The sequence below is a fragment of the Grampus griseus genome (assembly GCF_964374135.1).
Source record: "Grampus griseus genome assembly, chromosome: 7".
Lineage (NCBI taxonomy): Eukaryota > Metazoa > Chordata > Mammalia > Artiodactyla > Delphinidae > Grampus > Grampus griseus.
Genome location: NC_139001.1, coordinates 22,194,534 through 22,217,741, shown reverse-complemented (window position 1 = coordinate 22,217,741; position 23,208 = coordinate 22,194,534). Strand labels below are relative to the sequence as shown.

The 23,208-nt window shown below is 38.9% G+C and overlaps 1 protein-coding gene across 1 annotated transcript in view; it reads right to left on the bottom strand.

Moving 5' to 3' along the window:
• Nucleotides 1-23,208, bottom strand: part of ABCA12 (ATP binding cassette subfamily A member 12) — a gene marked incomplete at both ends in the record, with an annotated part of 186,263 nt that overhangs the window by 29,896 nt on the left and 133,159 nt on the right. The window contains 14 exons of the mRNA XM_082658827.1: nucleotides 57-184; nucleotides 2,800-2,893; nucleotides 3,710-3,796; nucleotides 4,360-4,612; nucleotides 6,919-7,069; nucleotides 8,737-8,973; nucleotides 10,385-10,545; nucleotides 11,349-11,545; nucleotides 13,023-13,241; nucleotides 15,016-15,202; nucleotides 16,105-16,260; nucleotides 17,190-17,324; nucleotides 17,414-17,483; nucleotides 18,595-18,924. Of these exons, the coding sequence (XP_082514953.1) occupies nucleotides 57-184; nucleotides 2,800-2,893; nucleotides 3,710-3,796; nucleotides 4,360-4,612; nucleotides 6,919-7,069; nucleotides 8,737-8,973; nucleotides 10,385-10,545; nucleotides 11,349-11,545; nucleotides 13,023-13,241; nucleotides 15,016-15,202; nucleotides 16,105-16,260; nucleotides 17,190-17,324; nucleotides 17,414-17,483; nucleotides 18,595-18,924 (2,405 nt within the window). The remainder of the gene's footprint in view (nucleotides 1-56; nucleotides 185-2,799; nucleotides 2,894-3,709; nucleotides 3,797-4,359; nucleotides 4,613-6,918; nucleotides 7,070-8,736; nucleotides 8,974-10,384; nucleotides 10,546-11,348; nucleotides 11,546-13,022; nucleotides 13,242-15,015; nucleotides 15,203-16,104; nucleotides 16,261-17,189; nucleotides 17,325-17,413; nucleotides 17,484-18,594; nucleotides 18,925-23,208) is intronic.

Here is a 23,208-nt window from a genome sequence, read left to right as displayed (position 1 = left end):
AAAATTAGAAAGCATGATATTCTAAATTAAACATGTTATAAACCGAGTATTTTTACCTTTTTTGCATAAACTTATTGGCAGTTGATATAAGATAGTTTTCCAAGTGGTGGTCAGTGAGGTTATAAATTAGATGGGAAGAATAAGTTCTTCTATGAGGTGGAGAATAGTTAAATTTAGGACATTCCTGAAAAATAAGGTTAAAAAAAGTTCTCTTTGGATAATTCTGTACAAATTAAATAGACAATGTCAAGGAGCTTCAGTTTTATGATCTGTCTATTAGTGCAACTGGTAGAGTGTGAAAAGAGTGTCCTCTGCCTCTAAAGAGCTTTGAAAAGGAAGTCATCTTGCCTATGCCAAAAAATCAGAACAAACATTTATTATTTATACAGAGAATATACATGTGTTTAGGACTTGCTTAAAGCCAAAAAAGAACACAAGTTAATTAATGTTCAATATTTCTTTCACTGTACTGACAAGCTTGATATGTTTGGAGAATAACATTAAATGTTAAGATGACTCAAAATTCCCTCAATAATTCACAGGAAAGAGAAAAATGTTTGCCCCAAATTGAAAAGATAACATTAACAGACATAGGTTCTCAGGGATGAACAGCAGTGGATAAAAAGTTTGTGTTATATTAGTTTTAAGGTACCAACCTAGGTGTCAGAACCCAATTTTTCCCATATCCAAATCCAATCTTTATATATATATATATATATGTATATATGTGTCACTTATACATATACAAGTTGCAAAGACAGTACAGAGAGTTCCTGCATGCCTTTCACCCAGATTTCCCCACTGTTAGCATCTTACATTACCATCATACATTTGTCAAAATTAAGTGCCTTGGTACATTACTATTAACCAATCTCAGAGCTTACTTTAAACCACTTATTTATGTGTTCGTAGCTTTCTGCACTTCCTGACTACTAACTTTTCATTGAAGTGTCCCATGCTTCACTGCCATGAACTTTAGTTTGGGAAAAGCCTAGCACTTTGCCAGTTTTTCCTTCCATCTTTCACATGGTGTTCCAGAGCCTGAGGCTAGCACCACATGTGTATCAAGAGCATAATGTTGCAGGTTGCTCTAAAAAATGAAGGCTGAATTTCACCTTGCATCAAGTTGTATCAACTTGAAGATCACATTCTATAATGCCACTGGTTTCATAAACAGAGATATCCTTATGTATGCAACTTAATTTTTAGCTTTAACTTTTTATTGACTTATACATACAGAAAAGCACACATATTATAAGGATACTGCTTGATGAATTTTGACAAACTGAACACACCCTTGAACCAGCAACTGGAACAGAACAATGCTATTACCCCAGAAGCCCCCTCATCACGCTTCCTTCCAATCCTACCACTTCCATAGTAACCAGCACAGAAGAGTTTTTCCCGTTTTTGTATTTTATATAAATGGAATTGTATCATATGTACTCTCTCGTATTTGGCTTTTTTCACTCATCATTTGTTTCTGAGAATATGATGTGTGTAGTGTAGATTATTCTCATCTTGCTGTATATAGAATTTCATTGTGGAAATAGATTACATTTGATTTATCTACTCTACTGTTGCTGGGAATTTGGGTGGCTATTACAAATGGTATTGCTATGAATATTCCAGTATATATCTCTTGGTGAATTTATTCACATTTCTGATGGGTATATAACAGGAGTGGAATTGCTGAGTCCATAGGGTATGTATAACTTCAGCATTAGTAGACACTGTCAATTCTTTTAAAAGCTATTTACACAAATCTGGATTCCCATCAACAGAATATAAGGTTGAAAAAATTTTAATCTACTGGGTTTTTTTAATTAATAAAATTTATCTAAGTTAGTTAGTTAAAATTTATCTAAGTTAGTTAGTTACTAAGTTAGTAGACTTTTACTGTGAACTAAAGAAAATACATGAAGGATTTCAGAAACTAGCTAGGTTAGGTAAGGAATTAGAAAATGCTTTGAGTACTGGGCAAGAATAATATTTATATGTGCAAGGATTTCAAAAAATGCTTGCTTGATCCCAGCTTTTATTGTTAGTAACCGTCTTATGTGAGACCACAAAAATAGGCTGCATTTACTGAAAACATCTTTATTTTAAAATACTGTACCAAGACAGTTTAGGACGTAATCATATGTCACTTTGAAGAAAATATTGCTAGATTCCTCCCCTATTGAGAGGTAAGTTGACAATATAGTGACTCTCAGAAACTAATAGTTACCTCTTTTCTTCAACAATCTTTAATTTCCCCAGTGAATTTGTTTTCCTTAAAGTTTATTGAATTGATAGGCCTAGAAAACTAAGGTGTGTATTTATAGAATACAGACAGGGTGTTGGCTGGAGAATCTTTAATGTTTCTTTCAGGACATGGATTTTTCTTGCATCCTGGAAGTGCTGCTTGGAGACATACAGAGTTCTGTTCTGGACTTACACATTACTAACTTCCCAGATGACCACTATAGTAGCAGTCTCACTGTGTTTTCAAATATGACAGTTATGTGAAACACAGAGCTTTCTGGTTACAACTGAACTGAGACCAAAAACTCATTTTCTGTCAGTTTCCACAAAGACTGTCATAGAATTACCTACCTCGGGAAGTTTGTCCTGAGATGGATTTAAAACAGTGACCTGAAGTTCAGTGTTTTTCAGCTGCCCAGGTCGACATCGCTGAGCTACTAGCCTCCATACGATGAAATGATACCAACTCTTTGGTAACCTAGATAGATCTTTCAAGCTTTGATATTTATTCCTTTCTTTTTTCTACTTCACTGAAAGCGAATTCCATCTTACCTGGATATTTTCTGAGCAGGAACAAACACCAAAATTAGTAATAGGATCTTCACTGCTGTTCCATTTTCCCAGACTGTCTTTCTTTAAACACCTTCTGCAAGTAAAAATGATATTGAAGTGAGGTATGTGTACATTCGCATGTTTATGTATGAGCACATAAGTGAGTATTTGGTATTAGATTCAGGTGTATAGTCCTAAGTTCAGTTTACTGACTTTTCATAACTTGAATATACATGGCACAACCATTTCCAAGTGATCTGACATTTTATGGGAGATTGAGGGAGAGCACTTCAAGATTAAACAGTGAAGAGACCAAAGCTCATTGAATTGTCTTCATGTGGCAGGATGGAACTTTTTGGACCCCTTTATTTTCTTTGCTCTTCTCATCCTCTCCTCTGAAGGGAAGGGGATACTATAGCAAAATAATGCACAGAGGTCAGGTTTCCACGTGTCATGTACTATCCTGGAAGTTTCAATAAGCAACACTATGTAGTGCAAAAGCATGGGGACTGAGCTCGGAAGATGTGGGTCTCAGCTTTAGCTACACAACCTACTTTCTAGATTTCTTTAGACAAGTATCTTAGTCCACATGAGCCTCAGTTTCTTCATCTTAAAAATGAGATTAATAATTCACAGGGTGGTTGTGACTGTTTAATGAAAATATGTACACAAACGAACCTTACAAGGTATAAAGCACCTCTTTATTATTACAGTATAGCATAACCATGGAATGAACTAAAGGAAGTAGATAAAATCTGTTAAAGCTAGAGTTCAATCAGGGTGCTGACCTCCTCCAGCCAAATCACACACACTCACTTAACCACACTCCCCCACATACATACACACACGCATACACATGCACACATGCAACTGGAATGCTGAAAAAAAAAAAACCACAAGAACCACTTACGGATCACTGATATTCAAACACATGTTGTCAATGCCAGGGAAGCTCCACATTGCTGAGACCAGTTCTTTTGTGCTTGGGTGAGAATTTCTGTAATATTAAAGGATAGAAACAAATTCACGATTCCTCCACTAGTCTCCCATATTAAACTCATGCTCATAAATAATTTGAAGAAATGAAATATGCTGTCTACAGGACTGCTTTCTTAAAAATCTAAGAAAGACTCAGACTCAGAAAAAAAAATGGTCACCAAAAAAATAAGCACATGTCTCTATTTGGCTGCCTTATTATTTGTCACATGCATTTAGTGATCACCTACTGTATATATAACATTATATTATACAGAATTCTGACGCTGCTAGTCAATATTCAATAAAAAGCTATTTGCTATATATTACAACAGATTGGGAAGCCATACCTAACCTGGCTTTCCTGATTAAAGTCTCATAATTAAAAATAAAGATGTACTATAACCTTATTTTTAGACAAACACAAAAAGGAGTATCACGCTGCAATAAATCAAACTGTGTATTCCTTTGGCAGGATCAGGTACTGTGGCTACTAGGTTCTTTAGCACTACACGGCATTCACAGGCACAATGTACCTCTGGAGGTATGTGGAAATGTTGTTTTAGTTAAAGGGAAGAAACTTACGCATAGAAGGTTGTCTGTTCAGAGGTACCGTAAAGAGATGGGGAGATCTGGATCTCTGGATAGCTGTCGCTGGAACTTCTTAGCGTACCAAAGCCCATGGCAGTGGTTACAAAGATGATGGGGAGAATAACCTGAGCTATGAAACCTTTCCAGTTCCTGCGGGTGTGGTGGAACCTCTGAATGAGTATAGCCATTACTTTCTTCAGTAACAGTCCAAAACCATCCAATCTCTCTCCTCTGGTCAGGATTTTGTCTGATTAAAAAAAAAAAAAAAATTTAATACGGTTCTGGGAAATCCTGCTAAATCCAGAACTAAAGTAACTTCAGAACCTATAGATGAACGGTATATGTGGCATGGTAGGAAAAGCTTATATTTTAAAGATTTGCATTTGAAGTTCAGCTCTTCATTGATCAGCTTTGGGCCCGAGCCTCTCCATCTCATACAGCTTCTGTAAAAGTGCTTTGAAAATTATAAATTACTATACGCAAAATATTCTCTGTCATATACATAGTACTTTTACATGTCAAAGTGAGATATCTAGAATTTTATAAATGAACATTGTTCCCAATCTCTTAAAGTCTCAATGCAGAATCAGTATTATTACTAATTACTAATATTCAAGAGGTAGCTTCTATCAAAAGACTGAATTCAAATAAAATAAATAGAAACCAGAACAGCAGCCTAGTCTAACTCATTCCTATTGTGGGCAACTTAGTGATGGTAAGTGTAATTGGCTCTCATTGTAATGTGAGGTCCAGTGAAGTCACCTCAAACATAGGAAAAGGAAAATGTTCTCCTCCAAAGTATAATTCTCGTTCAAATACTTATTCATTACATTCCTTTTAGAAATCTGGACTGATTATATGGCGTTTCAAAACTATATTTTTACCATGTGAGTCACAAAAAAGAACTCATTGGAAAAAAATGTCTACCCTCTTTCCTCCCAAACCCACCCCACACTGCCCTGAAATGCTCTTCAGGTGCTGAGAAGATATCCGAAGGCTTCTGAGAGTGAGAGCAGCTGTGGAGGCCATAAACTGTTGCTTCCTCAACACTGCTCGTACAACTAATAATTTCAGCAGCCCCTCTAAAAATAGTTTCAAGTATAACATTCCCTCCGAAGGCCTGCCACCAAGCGCTCCTTTACATGTGATAAGATGACAGTATTTGTCAACTCTGTGGATATTTTTAATTCTCCATCACAAATTATGCAGCACAAAAATCATGATCTTCATTTAGCGGATAAGGAAAAATACAAAGCTGCTTAATTTAAAATGAATTCCAATTAAATAGAGTGAACAAGTTTAAATGCAAACTCATATCTCTGCAAAGGGGAACTGCAGAAGGAGCTGAATATTTTAAGTTAATTAGTATGCTTTTCTGTTTCTTGAGAAATTACATGTCGATGACTTACAGGTGTATCAAATGGAGCAAATGTGCTTTCTAAATGATAATGTCAATGAGGGGAACATTCTGACTGAAGAATAGTTTCAAATTATGAGACAAATGCAGAGGCAAATACATAACATTTACTTCCTGAAGCAGATGACCACTCTCTAATCAAAGTCTTCCATTCCATAGTCTCGACAATTATATTCCCAAAAGATGATACCTGAGGAATCTAGCAGAGGACAAATGAGACTCCCAAGTTCCAGAATTACACAAACATTAGAGATTATCTTTTCTGAGTTTTAGAGCCAAGCAAATGTTTAATCAAAAGTTCTATTCCTAGAAATTTTTCCCAATTTAAGCAAACTGTTGAAATGACTACTCCATCATTTATACATGATTTTACTATATGCTTCCTTAAGTAAATAGTGTTTCCAAAGGCATAAATTAACTGTCAGAAAGATAATAAGACAGGATAAAAGTTATTTTCAAAAGAACCCAATCCCTCAAAGTCATGTCAAGAAACATGATTTTCCAAACATATCTTATGTGAAGAACTGTGGGGAAACCTATTATTATAGATTCTTAACCATCAAGTCCAACTTTACCAATTCAGAGACCCTCTCCCAAAAGCATCTTCTCAGAGCCTGAATTTTCTCAGCATATGAATCACTCAGAGGTGGGGGAAGGTTAGACATGTTTTCCAATGAGGTCCCATAAAGAGGGATGACTCTTTTTTACAAAAAAACTTTTTTTGACTATGACTATCACTTGAACATGTGTAATAGCAATGAGTGAGCTACCTTAGAAGGTAACTTGGCTCACTGTTGGACACCACCAATTACAAGAAGGATTTTAACTCGTTGAACACAACTCTGGAGTTGTAGTAAGTCATATCCTGAAAATGACTTCTGGTGGCTAGAAGAAAAACTAATCACCACCCTAACAAGGAAGTTCTTTCACATTCTTCAAAATGTTTATGAAACAGAGGATTCAATTGGGTTTAATAAATATTTTGTATATAAAAAAGAAAGCTTATATTTCTTTAGTCTTTTTAAATTTAGAAAGAAAATTTAAAGTTGAATTAAAAAAAAAATCTGTCCTGTGATTTTTCTCCCTTAGGTCATTTATTGGAATTAAGCAAAATGTGCACATTAGATTTATTATACCATCTCTGTCTGTGAAATTGCTGCTGCTCACAGATAAATCATCATGAGTTGAGATGACACTGGTACTGGAATTTCCAATTTTCTTTTGTGTTAAGTGCTCAAAACTCATATCATTATTTTTCTGTGACCCTTTAGTCAAGTTCAGAAAGACCTAGAAAGAGAAGCCAGAACACTTCATTAGTGTAAAACATGCATGTGTTTTCTAGTTTCTTTTTTTTTTTAACATCTTTATTGGAGTCTAATGCCTTTACAATGGTGTGTTAGTTTCTGCTTTATAACAAAGTGAATCAGTTATACATATACATATATCCCCATATCTCTTCCCTCTTGCGTCTCCCTCCCACCATCCCTATCCCAACCCTCTAGGTGGTCACAAAGCACCGAGCTGATCTCCCTGTGCTATGTGGCTGCTTCTCACTAGCTATCTATTTTACATTTGGTAGTGTATATATATGTACATGCCACTCTCTTACTTTGTCCCAGCTTACCCTTCCCCTCCCCCGTGTCGTCAAGTCCATTCTCTACGTCTGCGTCTTTATTCCTGTCCTGCCCCTAGGTTCTTCATGACCATTTATTTTTTTTCTTTTAAGATTCCATATATATGTGTTAGCATACGGTATTTGTTTTTCTCTTTCTGACTTACTTCACTCTGTATGACAGACTCTAGGTCCATCCACCTCACTACAAATAACTCAATTTTGTTTCTTCTTATGGCTGAGTAATATTCCATTGTATGTATGTGCCACATCTTCTTTATTTGATGGACATTTAGGTTGCTTCCATGTCCTGCCTATTGTAAATAGAGCTGCAATGAACATTGCGGTACATGACTCTTTTTGAATTACGGTTTTCTCAGGGTATGTGCCCAGTAGTGGGATTGCTGGGTCGTATGGTAGTTCTATTTTTAGTTTTTTAAGAAACCTCCATACTGTTCTCCATAGTGGCTGTATCAATTTACATTCCTACCAACAGTGCAGGAGGGTTCCCTTTTCTCCACACCCTCTCCAGCATTTACTGTTTGTAGATTTTTTTGATGGTGGCCTGTTTTCTAGTTTCTAAGCTCAATTTTGATTTTAAATTTTTACCATATTTATTGAGACAAATAAGTACGACTTTAAGTGAACATTTTTGAGAGGGACTTTAAGTGAACATATTTGTATGTAAAAGATATGTGTTCTCTAAGTGAAGCAACATGTTTGTTCTCAGAAGTCAGTCTTACATAACAACGGTATTGAGATAATTTTAAGATTTTGATTTTGTAAAATGTTTTTTTTTATTTTTAAATTTTTTGTAATCAAAAGCATCTTTATTTTTGGTTCCCTTCTTGAAATGTTTATTTATTTATGTTTTAAAATTTATTGATTGATTTTTGGTTGCATTGGGTCTTCGTTGCTGCATGTGGCTTTCTCTAGTTGCGGGGAGTGGGGGTTACTCTTGGTTGTGGTGCACAGGCTTCTCATTGCGGTGGCTTCTCTTGTTGTGGAGCATGGGCTCTAGGCACGTGGGCTTCAGTAGTTGTGGCCTGTGGGCTCTAGAGCGCAGGCTCAGTAGTTGTGGCTCACGGGCTCTAGAGCGTAGACTCAGTAGTTGTGGTGCACGGGCTTAGTTGCTCTGTGGCATGTGGGATCTTCCCGGACCAGGGCTCAAACCCGTGTCCCCTGCATTGCCAGGCAGATTCTTAACCACTGCACCACCAGGGAAGCCCTGAAATGTTTACTTTTAAATATTTCTTTTCTTTCTAAAAAGAACTGTTCACATTTATTCTAAAGGAACAGCAAGTTAACCAGTTTTAAGCAAAAAGGAAATGTCCCGGTGTACCTCTTCCATGGTGGTATCTGAAATGCCATAACACCCGATGTTGAGGTCACTCAGGCCATTGTCCAGTGTTCTCAGGAGTGAAAGATAGGCCCCTGAGACGTTGGTGCTAAACGGAGGAAGCACATAGACAAGCTCTCCCCCGATGTCCTCCTTGAGGTAGGCTTCAGGGAGATGTGATTGGATCACTGCTGTCACAGCTGTCGTGTCACATACTGCACTTGCATTTACATTTGGACTCTAGAGACGAAAAGAGAAGTTAAAAACTCCCTTGTCTTTACACTGTAGTGCCCAAGGGCCCCAATCAGAGGGTGGCAAGTTCTTTTAGGCCAGTTCAGACCTATGCCACATAGTGATAACACATCACTCCTCTTGTGGCTTCGTGTCCCACTTGGGACCCCTCTACTTGCCTATAAGTCACTTTCTACTGGCTCCCCTCTCTCACCTCACCCTGTCCCTTCTCCAGCCTCCTTGCTCACCATCCTCTTTTCCCTCTTATGTATGTGCCCCACCCTAGTGACAACAGACTCCTTCTGTCGTCCGACGCTTCAGGCTCAGGCATGCTTCCTCCTCAGGGCCTTTGCAATTGTTCCTTTGCCCCAGATAGTGGCATGGCTCACTCTCTGCCTGGCCTCAACTCTTGGCTCAACTGTCACCTTCTCAGAGACCCCTTCTCTTACTACCCTACTTAAAATGGCACCGCCCAGCACTCCCCATGCCCCTTCCTCTGCTTTATTCTACCCACAGCCTTTATCACCTGCTAATATTCTAAATAATATATTTATCAGTTTTACCACCTGAAGTCCCCACACCCCATCAGAATATAAACTCCATGAGGGCAGAGATCTTAATATCATCAGTTCACTGCTGTATCCGCAGCACCTAGAACAGTGTCTTGGGCACATATTAAGACATCGTATGCACCTAATACGTAAGTTTTCGAATGAATTAATGAATATAACAATGAACTACTCTTTTATATTTTGGAAGTCACATCCGGACGATCAGATATAAAATAAATGATAGTGGTCAAAACCTTCCTAATAGCATATACCTCTGGCACAGTGTTGATACCTATGCTATTTTAGGTGGTCCAGGGAGCCTTAGTAAGCACTTTTGTTCTTCCAAGATGTGAAAGCACCACTGGCCAGTCTGAATTAATCTCCACATTGCCATTCAAGGAATACTGATCAGAAAGTGATTACATGACTGCATGTTCTCTTCAGTTGCTTTTTATAGAGCGGAAAACCTAATTTTTAGCCTTAGAGGCTGAAATGCTAGGGAAACTAACAGGCTGATCCTCCATCAGTAACCTTAGTACAGACCTTTCTTTCATCGAGCACATTGGTTCTCAGTGTGCAATCCCAGACCAGTAGGAGCAGCAGCACATGGGCTGATGTGGACCTTGGCAGAAATGCAGGAAATTCTGGAGCCTCATACCAGATTTACCGAATCAGAGACTCTTGGGGGTGGAGCCAGAAATTTGGGTTTAACAAAAGACCTTCAGTGGTTCTGATACTCGCTCAGTTTGAGAAACATGACCCTAACAGATTAATTTTAGCAATGAATAAAGTTGGACACATTCTGCTTCTGTTTCATACAAAACTTAATTTACGGTCCCATAATGAGGTATGTTTTCTCTCCTACAAACCTTTTTCTTGGTGAGTGTGAGGTGATACCCGTCCCCAAAGGCTTCCTTGAGATAAAATGGTGACCCGCAGCAGCGCAGCCCACCCTCCTCCAGGAAGGCGATGCGGTCACTCAGCACTTCAGCCTCGTCCAAGTGGTGTGTCGACAGAATGATTGTTCTGGCTTGAAAATACAGAGGAGAACAACCAAGAATGAAAAGTGAAGCTGCAGTTCCCAGGATGTACTGAGTTAGCACAAGTAAATCCTGTGATTTATGAGGAGGAGAGTCACGTTTTATGGGCTAACTGAAAAACTGATCAGAATGAGCTTTCAAACTGAGAAATGCGGACGGGGTATTCCTAAATGTTTTTCTTATAAATTGGCAGCAAATACACATCGCTTATGCTGTAAGGCTGAGTGTCCACACTCTGCAGGGGGGGCAACTCTTCCTAATCCCTTAGTCTGTCCCCTTGGCTTCACTTCCATTCTCTCTCTTTCTTTCTGTCACTTCCCTTCTCTCTCTTTCTTTGTCTCTCTCTCTCCCTCCCTCGCTTCACTATGAAAAAGCAGTAATTTTAAAGACTTTTTGAATATTCTTCTCTGATTAAGCCACTCCACTCTGATTGCTCCTTTGCTTCACATCCTGTTAGCACTTATTTAGTGTGTTTTCAGTTTATTTTCATTTGTGTATGTTTGGTATCTTTAATTAGATTCTAAGCTCCTCTAGGCAGAATTTGGAACTTCTATTGGATTTGCATGCTCTCAAAAGGGCCAGTTAAGTGCTCAATTCACAGTGGGCACTACATAGATATTAACTAATTGATCCAGGAATTTAGCTGGGAGAAGAGAAGACCTCACAAAAGGAAGAGCACACCTTAGATCTTTAATGGAGATTATAAACAGAAAAGGCTTTAACTTCTTTGCGTGCATCCCAGAGGGCAAAATTATGACTGTTGCTTGGCGAAGTTGTAAGAAGATACTCATACCAGTTTTGTTCTTGGATATAACATCCCATATACTTCGGCGAGAGCATGGGTCAACTCCAGTGGATGGTTCATCTAAAATTACCACCCTTGATCCTCCAATAAGAGCTATGGATATGGATAACTTCCTCTTCATTCCTCCTGACAATGTTCCAACTCTCTTATGACGATGGCTATATAGTCCAGTATCTTTTAAAGTCCTTAAAAAATGATATATAGTGGTTATTTTTTTACAGACAGAAAATGTGAACAATGGAAAAATACAAAAAGCACCCTAAATGAGAGGTATTCACTAAGCAACTATTATGTGCTCAGCAAGGTAAACTATTGAAGATTCATGATACAGTTTTCTGTTACTTATCATCTAGCTGGCGGTATAAAACTAATACCCAGAAAACCACATAAGGAATACATGGCTCATTATTTTATTCATTCGTTTGACAAATATTTATAGAGTACCTGCCTGTTTTCTGCCAGACTGTGTTTTAGGTGCCGTGGAAAAGCACTGAGCCAATAACATTCCTAACCCATTAGGAGATTATGTTCTAGTAGGTGTGTATATCAGGAGGAACGCTGGGGAAATTCAGTAGATAAACACATTCCCAAGTAAGTTTATAATATGCTATTTCATGATAAGTGTGATCAAAAAAAAATACAGGGTATATGAGATGAGTGCCTGGGATATGCTATTTCAGGCATCTATTCTACACATGGTAGTCCCCTCAGAGAAGCTGACATTTGAGCAGAGACCAGTAAGGTGGAGGAGTAAGTCAAAGGGCTGTCTGGGGAAGGCTGCTCTAAGTAGAGGGTACATGGGAAGTTCTGAGGCTGGAGCAGGCCTAGCATAACTAAGTGTGCACCTGGGTGAGCGTGCCTAGAGCAGAGTGAATGGGGAAAAAGCAGAAGGAAATAAGATCAAAAGGATTGGAAGCAGGTCAGGAAGTGCCTCATAGGCCTTGGTAAGAACATTCCTGAGTTTCACAGAGTGTGGTGAGAAGCCATAAGAGGGTTTTGACAAAGGAGTGACCTGGTCTGATCTGCAGTTTAAAAAGGTCACCTTGTCTGCTCTTTGAATAGACTGTACAAGGGAAAGTAGAAGCCAGGAGTCCAGTTAAGACCAGTATGGTAGGGACTTCCCTAGTGGTCCAGTGGTAAAGAATCCACCTTCCAATGCAGGGGATGCAGGTTCGATCCCTGGTCGGGGAACTAAGATCTCACATGCCGCAGGGCAACGAAGCCCATGTGCCACAACTACTGAGCTTGCGTGCCTCAACGAGAGAGCCTGCATGCTGCAAACTACAGAGCCCACATGCCCGGGAGCCCATGTGCCACAACTAGAGAGAGAAAACCTACACGCCACAACTAGAGAGAAGCCCGTGTGCCACAACTAAGACCCGAGGCAGGCAAGAAAGAAAAAAGACCAGTATGGTAGCCTCAGAGGTTAGAAACAGAGGATTGGGGGTAATATGGGAGTCAGAGATGAAGACAGGTAAACAATTCCAGTATAATAACTGGCCAGTGAGGATAATGCCCTTAAATGTATACGATACTAGAAAAGTAGAAAAACTAAAAACAATTGTTTCCTGAGAAACTGTCTCCTACTGGTATTATTACTAGACCTTGACCTCTTTTTGAGAGGAGTTACCCACGCATGTTCTCATTGCTGTCATATTTGACCTTTTTACTTCCTCGTGCAGCTGCTTTTTAGTCCAGTGAGGAGCTTTGATGGAGCCGTATAAGAGGAGGTGCTCCTTGGTAGTGAGGTAACCGAACAGGACATCATGTTGCATGCAGACCCCCAGGTTCTTCCTCACGATGTGGAGATCTGTTTTGATATCTTTTCCATAAACCAAGATGGTACCTGCTGAGGCCTCAAACAGCCCAGTCAACAGTGAGCTGGGAATGAAGAAACCATAAATTAGGTGTGAACCAAAACTCTGAGTTAGATTTTAGGACTAAATGTATCTCAGTTGTTAGCAAAAAATGTTACAGTGTATCTTCCCAGGCCAGGTCAATGGGATTAATTGGGAATAAAAATTAAAATTACTTTTATGCCTCCAATAATTTAGAGTGTGATAGAAACACTATGTGATGATGATGATGATAGTGGTGGGGTGATGGTGGTAGCAATGACAGAAATGGTTGCGCTTTTTAACTGCAAATGCACTCCCTCCTTGAGCAAACTCCTGCACTTCCCTGGCATCAGGTAGTACCCATACGCAATTAAGCCTCAAATTTCTGTTTTCCACATGAACTTTGGTCATCTTAAGTCCCTTACTCTACCCTGTGACGAAAATATTCTCACCTACAAACTCCTCATATTTCAGATGGTCCGTAAACTGGGAAGTTATTTAATATCCATCTTCTCCACTAAAATGTAAGCTCCATGAGGTCAGGGAAAGGACTTGTTATCTCACCACCCTCAGTACCTAACTAGTGTCTTGCACGTAATAGATCTTAAATGACTATTGTGGATTAAATAGGGAATCAATATAATATGTAATTCTTCCCATAAATACACATTAAAATCAAATAACATATTTCTTTATATTCAGAAAACTGAAATGGGGACTTTCTCAGCTAAAATTATAGCCTCTTCAAAATCCTTCTCCATCACTTTTCTTCATTGTCCTCTTGTTACCTGTTAGAAATCTTACATTTTAAGCATTGTATTCTTACTAGAAAGCCAACTCTGAATTGAAACAGGTCATATAAATGAGAGTAGCTGCATGTTCACTCATTTCATAACTTTCCTTTGTCCCCTTTTATTTACTAAAGATTAATTTGTATATGTTCTGGCAGTCACTGAGCTTACTCATGATGATAGCAAATAGCATATCCAACAACAGACACTTGTTCTCAAATAAGGCCTAAAGCACCAACAGCATCTTAGAGCTGACTCCAAGCTAAGCCTAGTAGAGCACTGGAGGTGAGTCACAGAAAAAAATTCAACAGAATGTCACTTTAAAAACATTTGAATCTTCTCCATTAGGATACAGGAAAATGCTAGTTAACTGAAGAGAGAGAAAGAGCAGCCCATGTACCACTTGTGGCCTTTCTGATCTATATCTGATAGCTGGTGATCCTTTTCTTTCTTCATGAATCAAGGTAAGGGCTCTCTGTAATAGAGTGGCTGGGGCTGAGTGTGTTTATACCAAGGTTTGTGAACCCGAAGTGGTACATGGGCCAGGATAAAAATGCAAAGAAATGAAATAGACTGAATGTATGAGGCAGTAAAGATAGGTGGGGACCAGGGATGAACCAGAAAGTAGATGGCCCCTTTGAGAACAGTCACTAACAAGCCCCAAACAATTGTCTCTACCGAAGCCTGTAGATCCAATGTCGCCAGAACTTCCTATTATCTAAGAGATAGCAGGAATATTTATATGTATCGGCGAACTCTCCCATTTTTAAATGCTGGCACTGAAATTAGAAATTTTAAGAAGTACCAGTGTGCCAATATTAGGTAGAGCAAATAAACCTATCTGGTGGGTCTGATCTGGACTTTGTGCTCACAATTCGGACCTTTGACTTGGACTCCATTTTCCAGGAAACAACTTGAGCTATCTTAATCCATCTGGGAGTTGTAACAACTTTATATTTATGAAAGAAGTGAGGAAACATTAAGTAATATGCTTCCATGACACCTAAGTGTTGAAAAGTAACATACATGGTAGTAGTTTTCCCAGCGCCATTGGGCCCCAGCAATGAAGTAATATGTCCTTCATAAAAGTTCAGACTGAGGTTAGCAACAGCAATTTTTGAGCCATAGTTCTTTGTGACCCCATGCAGGGCAACCCCAACTGTGAGATCTTTAGGTTCAGACTCAGTGTTGGAGGGAAACACGTATTCAGGACCTGGAAAGAAATTAAGAAAAGACTTGTAAGCTCACAAGGAAGATAAATGAAGCTAGAGTTAGACTTTTCATTAATTAAAAATTGAAGACTATAAAAGCACAAGCCTCAAAGTAAAAAATCATTCCAGGAATAAATGATCTACTATAGTCTTCAGCCTTCTCACTTGTTTCAAAAATGAATGAGGGCGTGGAAACACACTCTAAGGTTTATATTGCCCTTCCCTGTCAGAAAAAGGAGTCTCAGAATATAGTATCATAATAATGAATTCTCCTTTATTCCACAGATCTCAAATACTCAAAACACAATTTTAAGGCTTGGTCCTCCAATTGGACAGGATGATATCTACTTACAGAATAAATGTCTACAGTGACAAGGCTCGCTCAGATCTGTGGTTTATAGAATCGGTTCATTAATTACTCTCCACATTTCCTTCAGGCATCACAGAAGGACCACTTATATGGGTCATCCTTACTTTATGAAGCTGACACTGCTCACCCAATGTCAGTAAAACATGAGCCTTAAACTGTGTGTTCAGTGTTGCTGACGGGTTAGGCTAAATTATCCATACTTGTTACTTGGTTACTCCTTATGACTAGTGACAGACGGCTGAGGTGAGGGGTGCAGACTGGCGCCAAGGAACAAAGTTTCTCTCTGTGTGAATCTAACTGGAACACAAAGGGATCTGCAATCTTGGCCTAATTAGCACCATATGCTAACCAACTGGGCTAATGAGCTCAGAAAAAGCCACAATTTAATCTCTCTAAGAGTCCCAACACATATGTGTAGACATATTCATCCATGACTAAAAGGATAATTTTGCCATTTAGAAAAAGATAATTAAAATCACTAGTCATGTAAATTTTATATCACTTCTCTCATAATAATGCATGTTGTTGACCTACTTGTCTTACTGGCAGATGGGATGGTGTTCTGCATCATGATATTAGTAAAGATAAGGCCATTGCTTTTCTCATGCTTCACTTCTGCGCATCCCAACCGCTCCTTCCAATAGGAAGGAAGGAATGGAAAATACCATGGAGCTGCCATACCATATGTACCTGTAACAAAAATGTATTAGGAAAAGTAATTGTATTAGGAAAAGTATTAGGAAAAAGTATTAGGAAAAATTGTATTAGGAAAAGTAATTGTATTAGGAAAAGTAATTAATTGATTGCTAATATTAAGCATCAGAAGCTAAATAACAGAGTACAGCGTTCAGGAAGTATTTTTATTTTTTTGTGGTCTCAGTTTCCAAAGTAAAGTAAAAAAGATAGCCTTTTAAAAAATTCTTTCTTTTTTAAACAGCTTCATTGGGTATAGTTACATACCATAAAATTTAATCATTGTAAGTGTAGAGTGAGACGATTTTTAGTAAATAAAGTTGTGCAACCATAACCACAATCCAAAAATTCCAATAACTCCAAAACTTTCTCCCATGCCCTTTGCAGATAATCCCTACTTTCAACCCAAGTTACAGGCAATCACTGATCTGCTTTGTCTCTATATACCTCTCTTTTACAGAAATTTTATATAACTGGAATAGAATAATAGTCTTTTATTCATTTATAGCATCAAAAACGTACAAATATAAATAAGACTTAGTGGAAAAACTCCTGATCATGTTGAAGTTTTAACCACTTGAGACCTAGGAGGGGAATCCCACCAGTCTTGTTCCATTAGAACCGGATAAGTTCTCCTTAGAATTAGGAGACTTGATTTTTGCCTTATGATATCTTGTTCTCCCATTTGGAAAGACTGGATTCCATGCTCCTTAATTCACGCTATCCTTTAAAGGAACATCAGAGAAAAAACTCAACAGTGCATTATCTCCTCCTGGAAAATTTTGTTTGGTTTTGGGATTTCAGTGTTTCTTTTTGGAGATGATATGTGGCAAAGAAAAATATTAGAAAATATATATTAGCAGATTTATAATAAATATAATTTATTACCATAAAAAAGCATGTATCTATAGGAAGCATGTTTGTACCTGGGAAAACGTTCCTGACATACCAAGCAATAAGGAAATAAATGAAAGAGTCGGCTAGGATTAGACAGCATAGCCAGCCAAACGAAGTGGTGTCATCCTGAACTGGGGAACTGTACATATTTTCCCACTGAAGACCTAAGAAGTGAACACATAGATTTATTCTTTTTGTGAGACATATTGCAGGTGTGAAAGATAAAATCCAGTTGTAAAGGAAGTGAACCTACCAATGCCCTGCTCCTCATATCGTGCAATGTACTGACTTGCATAGCTGAAAGCTGTTGGGGACAGCAGGTTCTGTGAAGAAAATCAATGGCAATGATAGTTCTTGTAGATTTCACACATTTCGCCCAGAGGGATCTTAACATACTTAAAACTTTGGGCACTTATATAGATAAAACTGACGTTAACTCTCTAAGCATATTTAAAATCACAGAGGTCCCTTACCAAGCATGCTACAACTCTGGAAGAATAGGAGAGGAAATAGCAGAAAACAAAAGCAGTAAAATTATAATTTGAAAAATATTTATCAAAAATCCAAAATATATATATCTAAACTTATTAAATGTTGCTTAGCAATTTATAAAACCACTAATAATATGGTAATGCAATGTTAAGGCTAATATCAAATGAAATGTTAGGGGCCAGAAGATGTTTGTACTTCAGAGATTGACTTCAAGTGATCGAAGTTTTATGCACGAAAATATACTGTCAATTGACTACTAATAATGCAACAAATTAAAAATTTAGATGTTGTTTAAACTCAAGGTGGTCAATGTCAAATGAAAGTTATTTATCACTTTCTATTTCCATAAACAGCAAAGTTTTAACATGGCTCGCAGTCAATGATGAGCTTTACTTCTGCTTTCCAAATTTCAAAGTCAGTAAACTTAATGCTTTTGTTAAAATTCTTAAATTAATTTAGTACTTTAATTGAAAAAGCAGGAAAGAATTCAAAGTTGATTATATGCTCTCAGCGTATTTGTCTTTATGCCTGTATGTTATATTATATGTCATAAAAACCATGAGAATTATTCATTTATGAGAACAATGCCAGCTATAGAGGCTCTAAGATATTTAAGGAATTGGGCCAAAGAGAAGTCAGAATTCTTGATGATCTTCAAAACCTGATGTACTACATTCTAACTGTTCTTTCTTCAGGTACTATCTTATAGTAGCATCACATATTATAGTTTTAGAAACCGTGGAGAAAAAGTTTTCTTTTCATAGTCTTACACTTGTATGGTAGACAATAATGTAACTGACTCTCATCAGGACAGTTACTTATATTTTGCAAACACTGAACTTTTACATTTAGATAAGTGTATTCTCAGTTGGAGAGCCAAGACCACCAAAAAAGGTCCACTCCTTTCACACCCTGGCCATTCAGTTGTGACAGCTGACTCACCATGAATACTTTTATTATACAGCTCAACTCATTCTCAATTGTAACCAGAACAATAAATGGAAAAAAGGCAATGATGTAGATGAGGCTTCCAATCAGAGCTGCAATGTTGGTGTTGTTGAAGAAGACACTGATAAGGTAGCTCATGGCAAGAACTGAGAAGCTATAGTCCGAAAAATACAGGAACAAAATGAACCCATTTGTTTTTGGAAGAATATTGCCAAACTTGAGTATAATGATGAGGATGATGATGGTAACCAGTAAAAATGCAACACTCTCTATAATCCAGGCAAAAAAGTGGCTGCAGGAGTTTACACCCATCATCTTCATGTACTGAAAAAAGGAAAAAGTGTTAGCTCCTTCTTAAGCTAATATACACTTAAATAACAATTATTCCTGTATCATTCCAAACTGTCCATGAGACTCTTCATACACATGGAACCAAGCATTTTAATGATTTATCTAAGTCTAGTATTTGTCCATGCTTGCTATGTGAAATTAATACGACCATTTATTCCAGTCTATCTTAGATCGTATATTCCCAGAGTGCCCCAATATAATGAATGATTTGGATGGTGAGGTTTGTTTTGTTTATTGACAACTTCATTTTATAACTGGTATCTAAGTGATGTCTCCAGATTAAACTAGTTTAGAATAGATCATCAAAATTTACGGTATCCCCTGCAGAATTTTACAACATGAATTTGACATTTGTGCAGGCATGAACATTTCAAGCTGGTGAAAACCCATGGTTTACTTCAAATTCAATGTAGGGACTGAGGTAATAAAACTCCATAATATTTTTACTAAACATGAATGAACAACACAATCAGTATTCATATTCCCGAGATAAATAGAATAGACCTGATTCCTAAGAATTTAAAACAAGCAAACTTTGAAGGGGGACTTTCTGCCTTTTGACATAACATTCCCCTCCTTAAAATCCCCAACAGCTTAGGTCAGGTTTGTCATCTTTGTTTTCCAAAAAGATGTCCATGAACCCAAAATGAACTCATGTATCTCAGGTAATCTATACCTCTCTCTCTCTCAGTTGATATTCTTTAGTAACCCAGTGATATCCCTAGAGACCAAGGCATTCCACCAAGGTAGAAAAACAGACCAGCATGTTTGTGCATTAACTCAAAAGGATTCTGAAAGATCTGAAGTCCCTAGGACCTTGGGTGTCTTGAATTTGGTGACTTGAATTTGTACCTGGTTTCTAGTTTTAACAACTCTTAATGTTAAGCTTATGAATGTAAATTCCATTTAAAAAAAGAACAAAAGAAATGTTCCACTAACAGCTTTATAATCCAGTACTTTTTTTGTAAAATCAAGGATTTTCAATGCCCCCCAATTTAAACCTAACTTGTCCAGGAAAAAAAAAAAAGGGAACGTGCCAAATCTTTTGCTCTACAAGCAAAATTGTGAATTTTACTTTTTGCCTTTGCAACTCATTACATTTTGATAACTCTGCTGCTCCAGTTGTTACCATGGAAACAGCTACCTGACTGGCAAGAGTCTAAGCTGTGGGCCTTAAGTTAATCACCACTGTGGAAATCCTGTGACTTTTCCTCCTAACTTTGCCCTTTTCCTCACCCTCTTCTCTCCTACTACTTCTCTCCTCCCAGACCCTGCCACCCTTTGCAGTAAAGACACAATCTATGTTTCCATAGGAATAAATGTGTGGGTCAAAGTAAAAAAAATCAGCATGGAGTGAAGATTGACTATGGAAAGTTTTCTCCAATTGCTATGTATCTATCATTGAAAAGAAAACTACATTTTGGTGTGAAAAAGACCTCACAGATTGGGCTTCCCTGGTGGCGCAGCGGTTGAGAGTCTGCCTGCTGATGCAGGGGATGCGGGTTCGTGTCCCGGTCCGGGAAGATCCCACATGCTGCGGAGTGGCTGGGCCCGTGAGCCATGGCCGCTGAGCCTGTGCGTCCGGAGGCTGTGCTCCCCAACGGGAGAGGCCACAACAGTGAGAGGCCCGCATAACGCAAGAAAAAAAGAAAAAGACCTCACAGATCTTATTTTAGCAACTCTTTCCCTGCACCCCACCCCATTTGAGAAATTACTGTGTCATGTTTGATGACTTCATTTCAGAGATATTCACCAGTTTTTTGGTGACTTTCTGGTTATTTGTATTTTGACGTTTTTACTGAGTGTAATGCCTATTTGAATATAATTAAATGGGGAGTTACAGAACCCATATAACTACCCCAAAGCTGATATTCACCACCTAATTTCATGTGACCTACACAAAAACTATTGCCCCCCCCCCCCACAGCAATGTATGTCAGTAGGAGGCAAGTCACTATATTTTACAAGGTGGATATACAACATCAAGGACTCTATCAAGGACATGAAATACAGCTGACTTCATGTATAAATATGTTTTCCTTCCCTGACAATGGATAGCTTCAGTATAAAACATTTATATATCTAGAAAATTCTACATTCATAGCCTTGTTAAAAAATAATTTAGCAAACCCGAAGACCAGGACTGAAGGTGTTGATCACCATAATTTTGAAATTTTCAAGGCTCAAGATCAGATTTCTATTCCCAAGAGTTGGTAAAAGTTGGAGACTGATCATTGCTTTTTTTTTTTTTTTTTGGTACGCGGGCCTCTCACTGTTGTGGCCTCTCCCGTTGCGGAGCACAGGCTCCGGACGCGCAGGCTCAGCGGCCATGGCTCATGGGCCCAGCCGCTCAGAGGCATGTGGGATCTTCCCGGACTGGGGCACGAACCCACATCCCCTGCATCTGCAGGCGGACTCTCAACCACTGCACCACCAGGGAAGCCCCTGATCACTGCTTTTTATCAAAAAAGATCAGCTTAGGTGCTTCCAAAAGTGTTTACTACTTAACATTCTAGATCAAACTTCAGTGTTAAACTTCAGGATTTTATGCCATGAGAACAGCTGTTATTCATAAAGAGAAAAGGCAATGAGACTATGTAAGTCATCCATATATTATTCAGATTCACTGCCAAATTCGAGATAATCAACAAGACCAAACTTGCTAATGGAAGGTCACCCACAGAGAACGGCTGGCATTAGTGTCTCCTCAGGGTGACAGATTCAGGTGTTGGCTCTGTAATCAGAGTCACGTTTCTCAAGCCCCCCAAACGTGCTGAAGCAATTCATCAATATCTGATAACGTGTTACTCAGGAAAACCCCTCTGCACAGTGGTCAAAGTCTGTTCCAGTTCTTGGCAGAAAATAATGACAAGAAAGAGATTCTGTAAGATTGTGGATAAATGTGTCACATTCAAGAGAAGCTTACGCACAGGGATTGACATTAATGCTGTCAGGAAAAGAAATCATAAATATACATATATTTACTTGACAGCAATGTCTTCATTCAATTCAACAAGAATGTCAAGCACTGGTTACTAAGAAATAATAACATTTTCTACCTCAAATTTTATATCCTATTATAGAAATTTCTTTTATTGTTTTTAGTTAAGATATAAAGGATATTGTGATCATTACTTGGAATATTCCAAATTCTCACTAGTATGATGGATAGTGTGTACTGAGAAGATATAAAAAAGAATAAACTAGGCAGAAGGGGAGAGGCAGCATGACCAAAGGAGGGCCTCTGGGGTGTGGAGTTCTGGAGTTTGGAGGAAAACATATCCCCTTTCTCACAGAGCTGAGGTTGAGGAACAGTTGCCTGGCTGCATACAGTGAAAAAGAGAACCTGGGTGGGAAGGTTTCCATGCCACTTACTGTGAAAAAAGTAGAGGCATAAAGAGGCTAAATAATTAGTCAAAAATGAAACAGCCAGGAGACGTTCATGATGGCAGAAGAGTAAGACGTGGAGATCACCTTCCTCCCCACAGATACACCAGAAATACATCTACAGATGGAACAGCTCCTACAGAACACCTGCTGAACGCTGGCAGAAGACCTCAGACCTCCCAAAAGGCAAGCAACTCCCCCACGTACCTGGGTAGGGCAAAAGAAAAAAGAAAAAACAGACACAAAAGAATATGGATGGGACCTGCATCTCTGGGAGGGAGCTGTGAAGGAGGAAAGGTTTCCACACACTAGGAAGCCCCTTCACTGGCAGAGACAGAGGTGGCGGGGGGGAGGCTGCAGAGCCATGGAGGACAGCACAGCAACAGGGGTGCGGAGGGCAAAGTGGAGAGATTCCCACACAGAGGATCGGTGCCGACCAGCACTCAACAGCCCGAGAGGCCTGTCTGCTCACCCGCCAAGGCAGACGGGGGCTGGGAGCTGAGGCTCGGGCTTCAGAGGTCAGATCCCAGGGAGAGGACTGGGGTTGGCTGCCTGAGCACAGCCTGAAGGGGGCTACTGCATCACAGCTAGCTGGGAGGGAGTCTGGGAAAAAGTCTGGAACTGTCTAAGAGGCAAGAGACCATTGTTTCAGGGTGCACAAGGAGACGGGATTCAGACCACTGCCTAAATGAGCTCCAGAGACGGGCATGAGCCGCGGCTATCAGTGCAGACCCCAGAGACGGGCATGAGACGCTAAGGCTGCTGTTGCAGCCACCAAGAAGCCTGTGTACAAGCACAGGTCACTATCCACACCTCCCCTCCTGGGAGCCTGTGCAGCCTGCCACTGCCACAGTCTCGTGATCCAGGGAC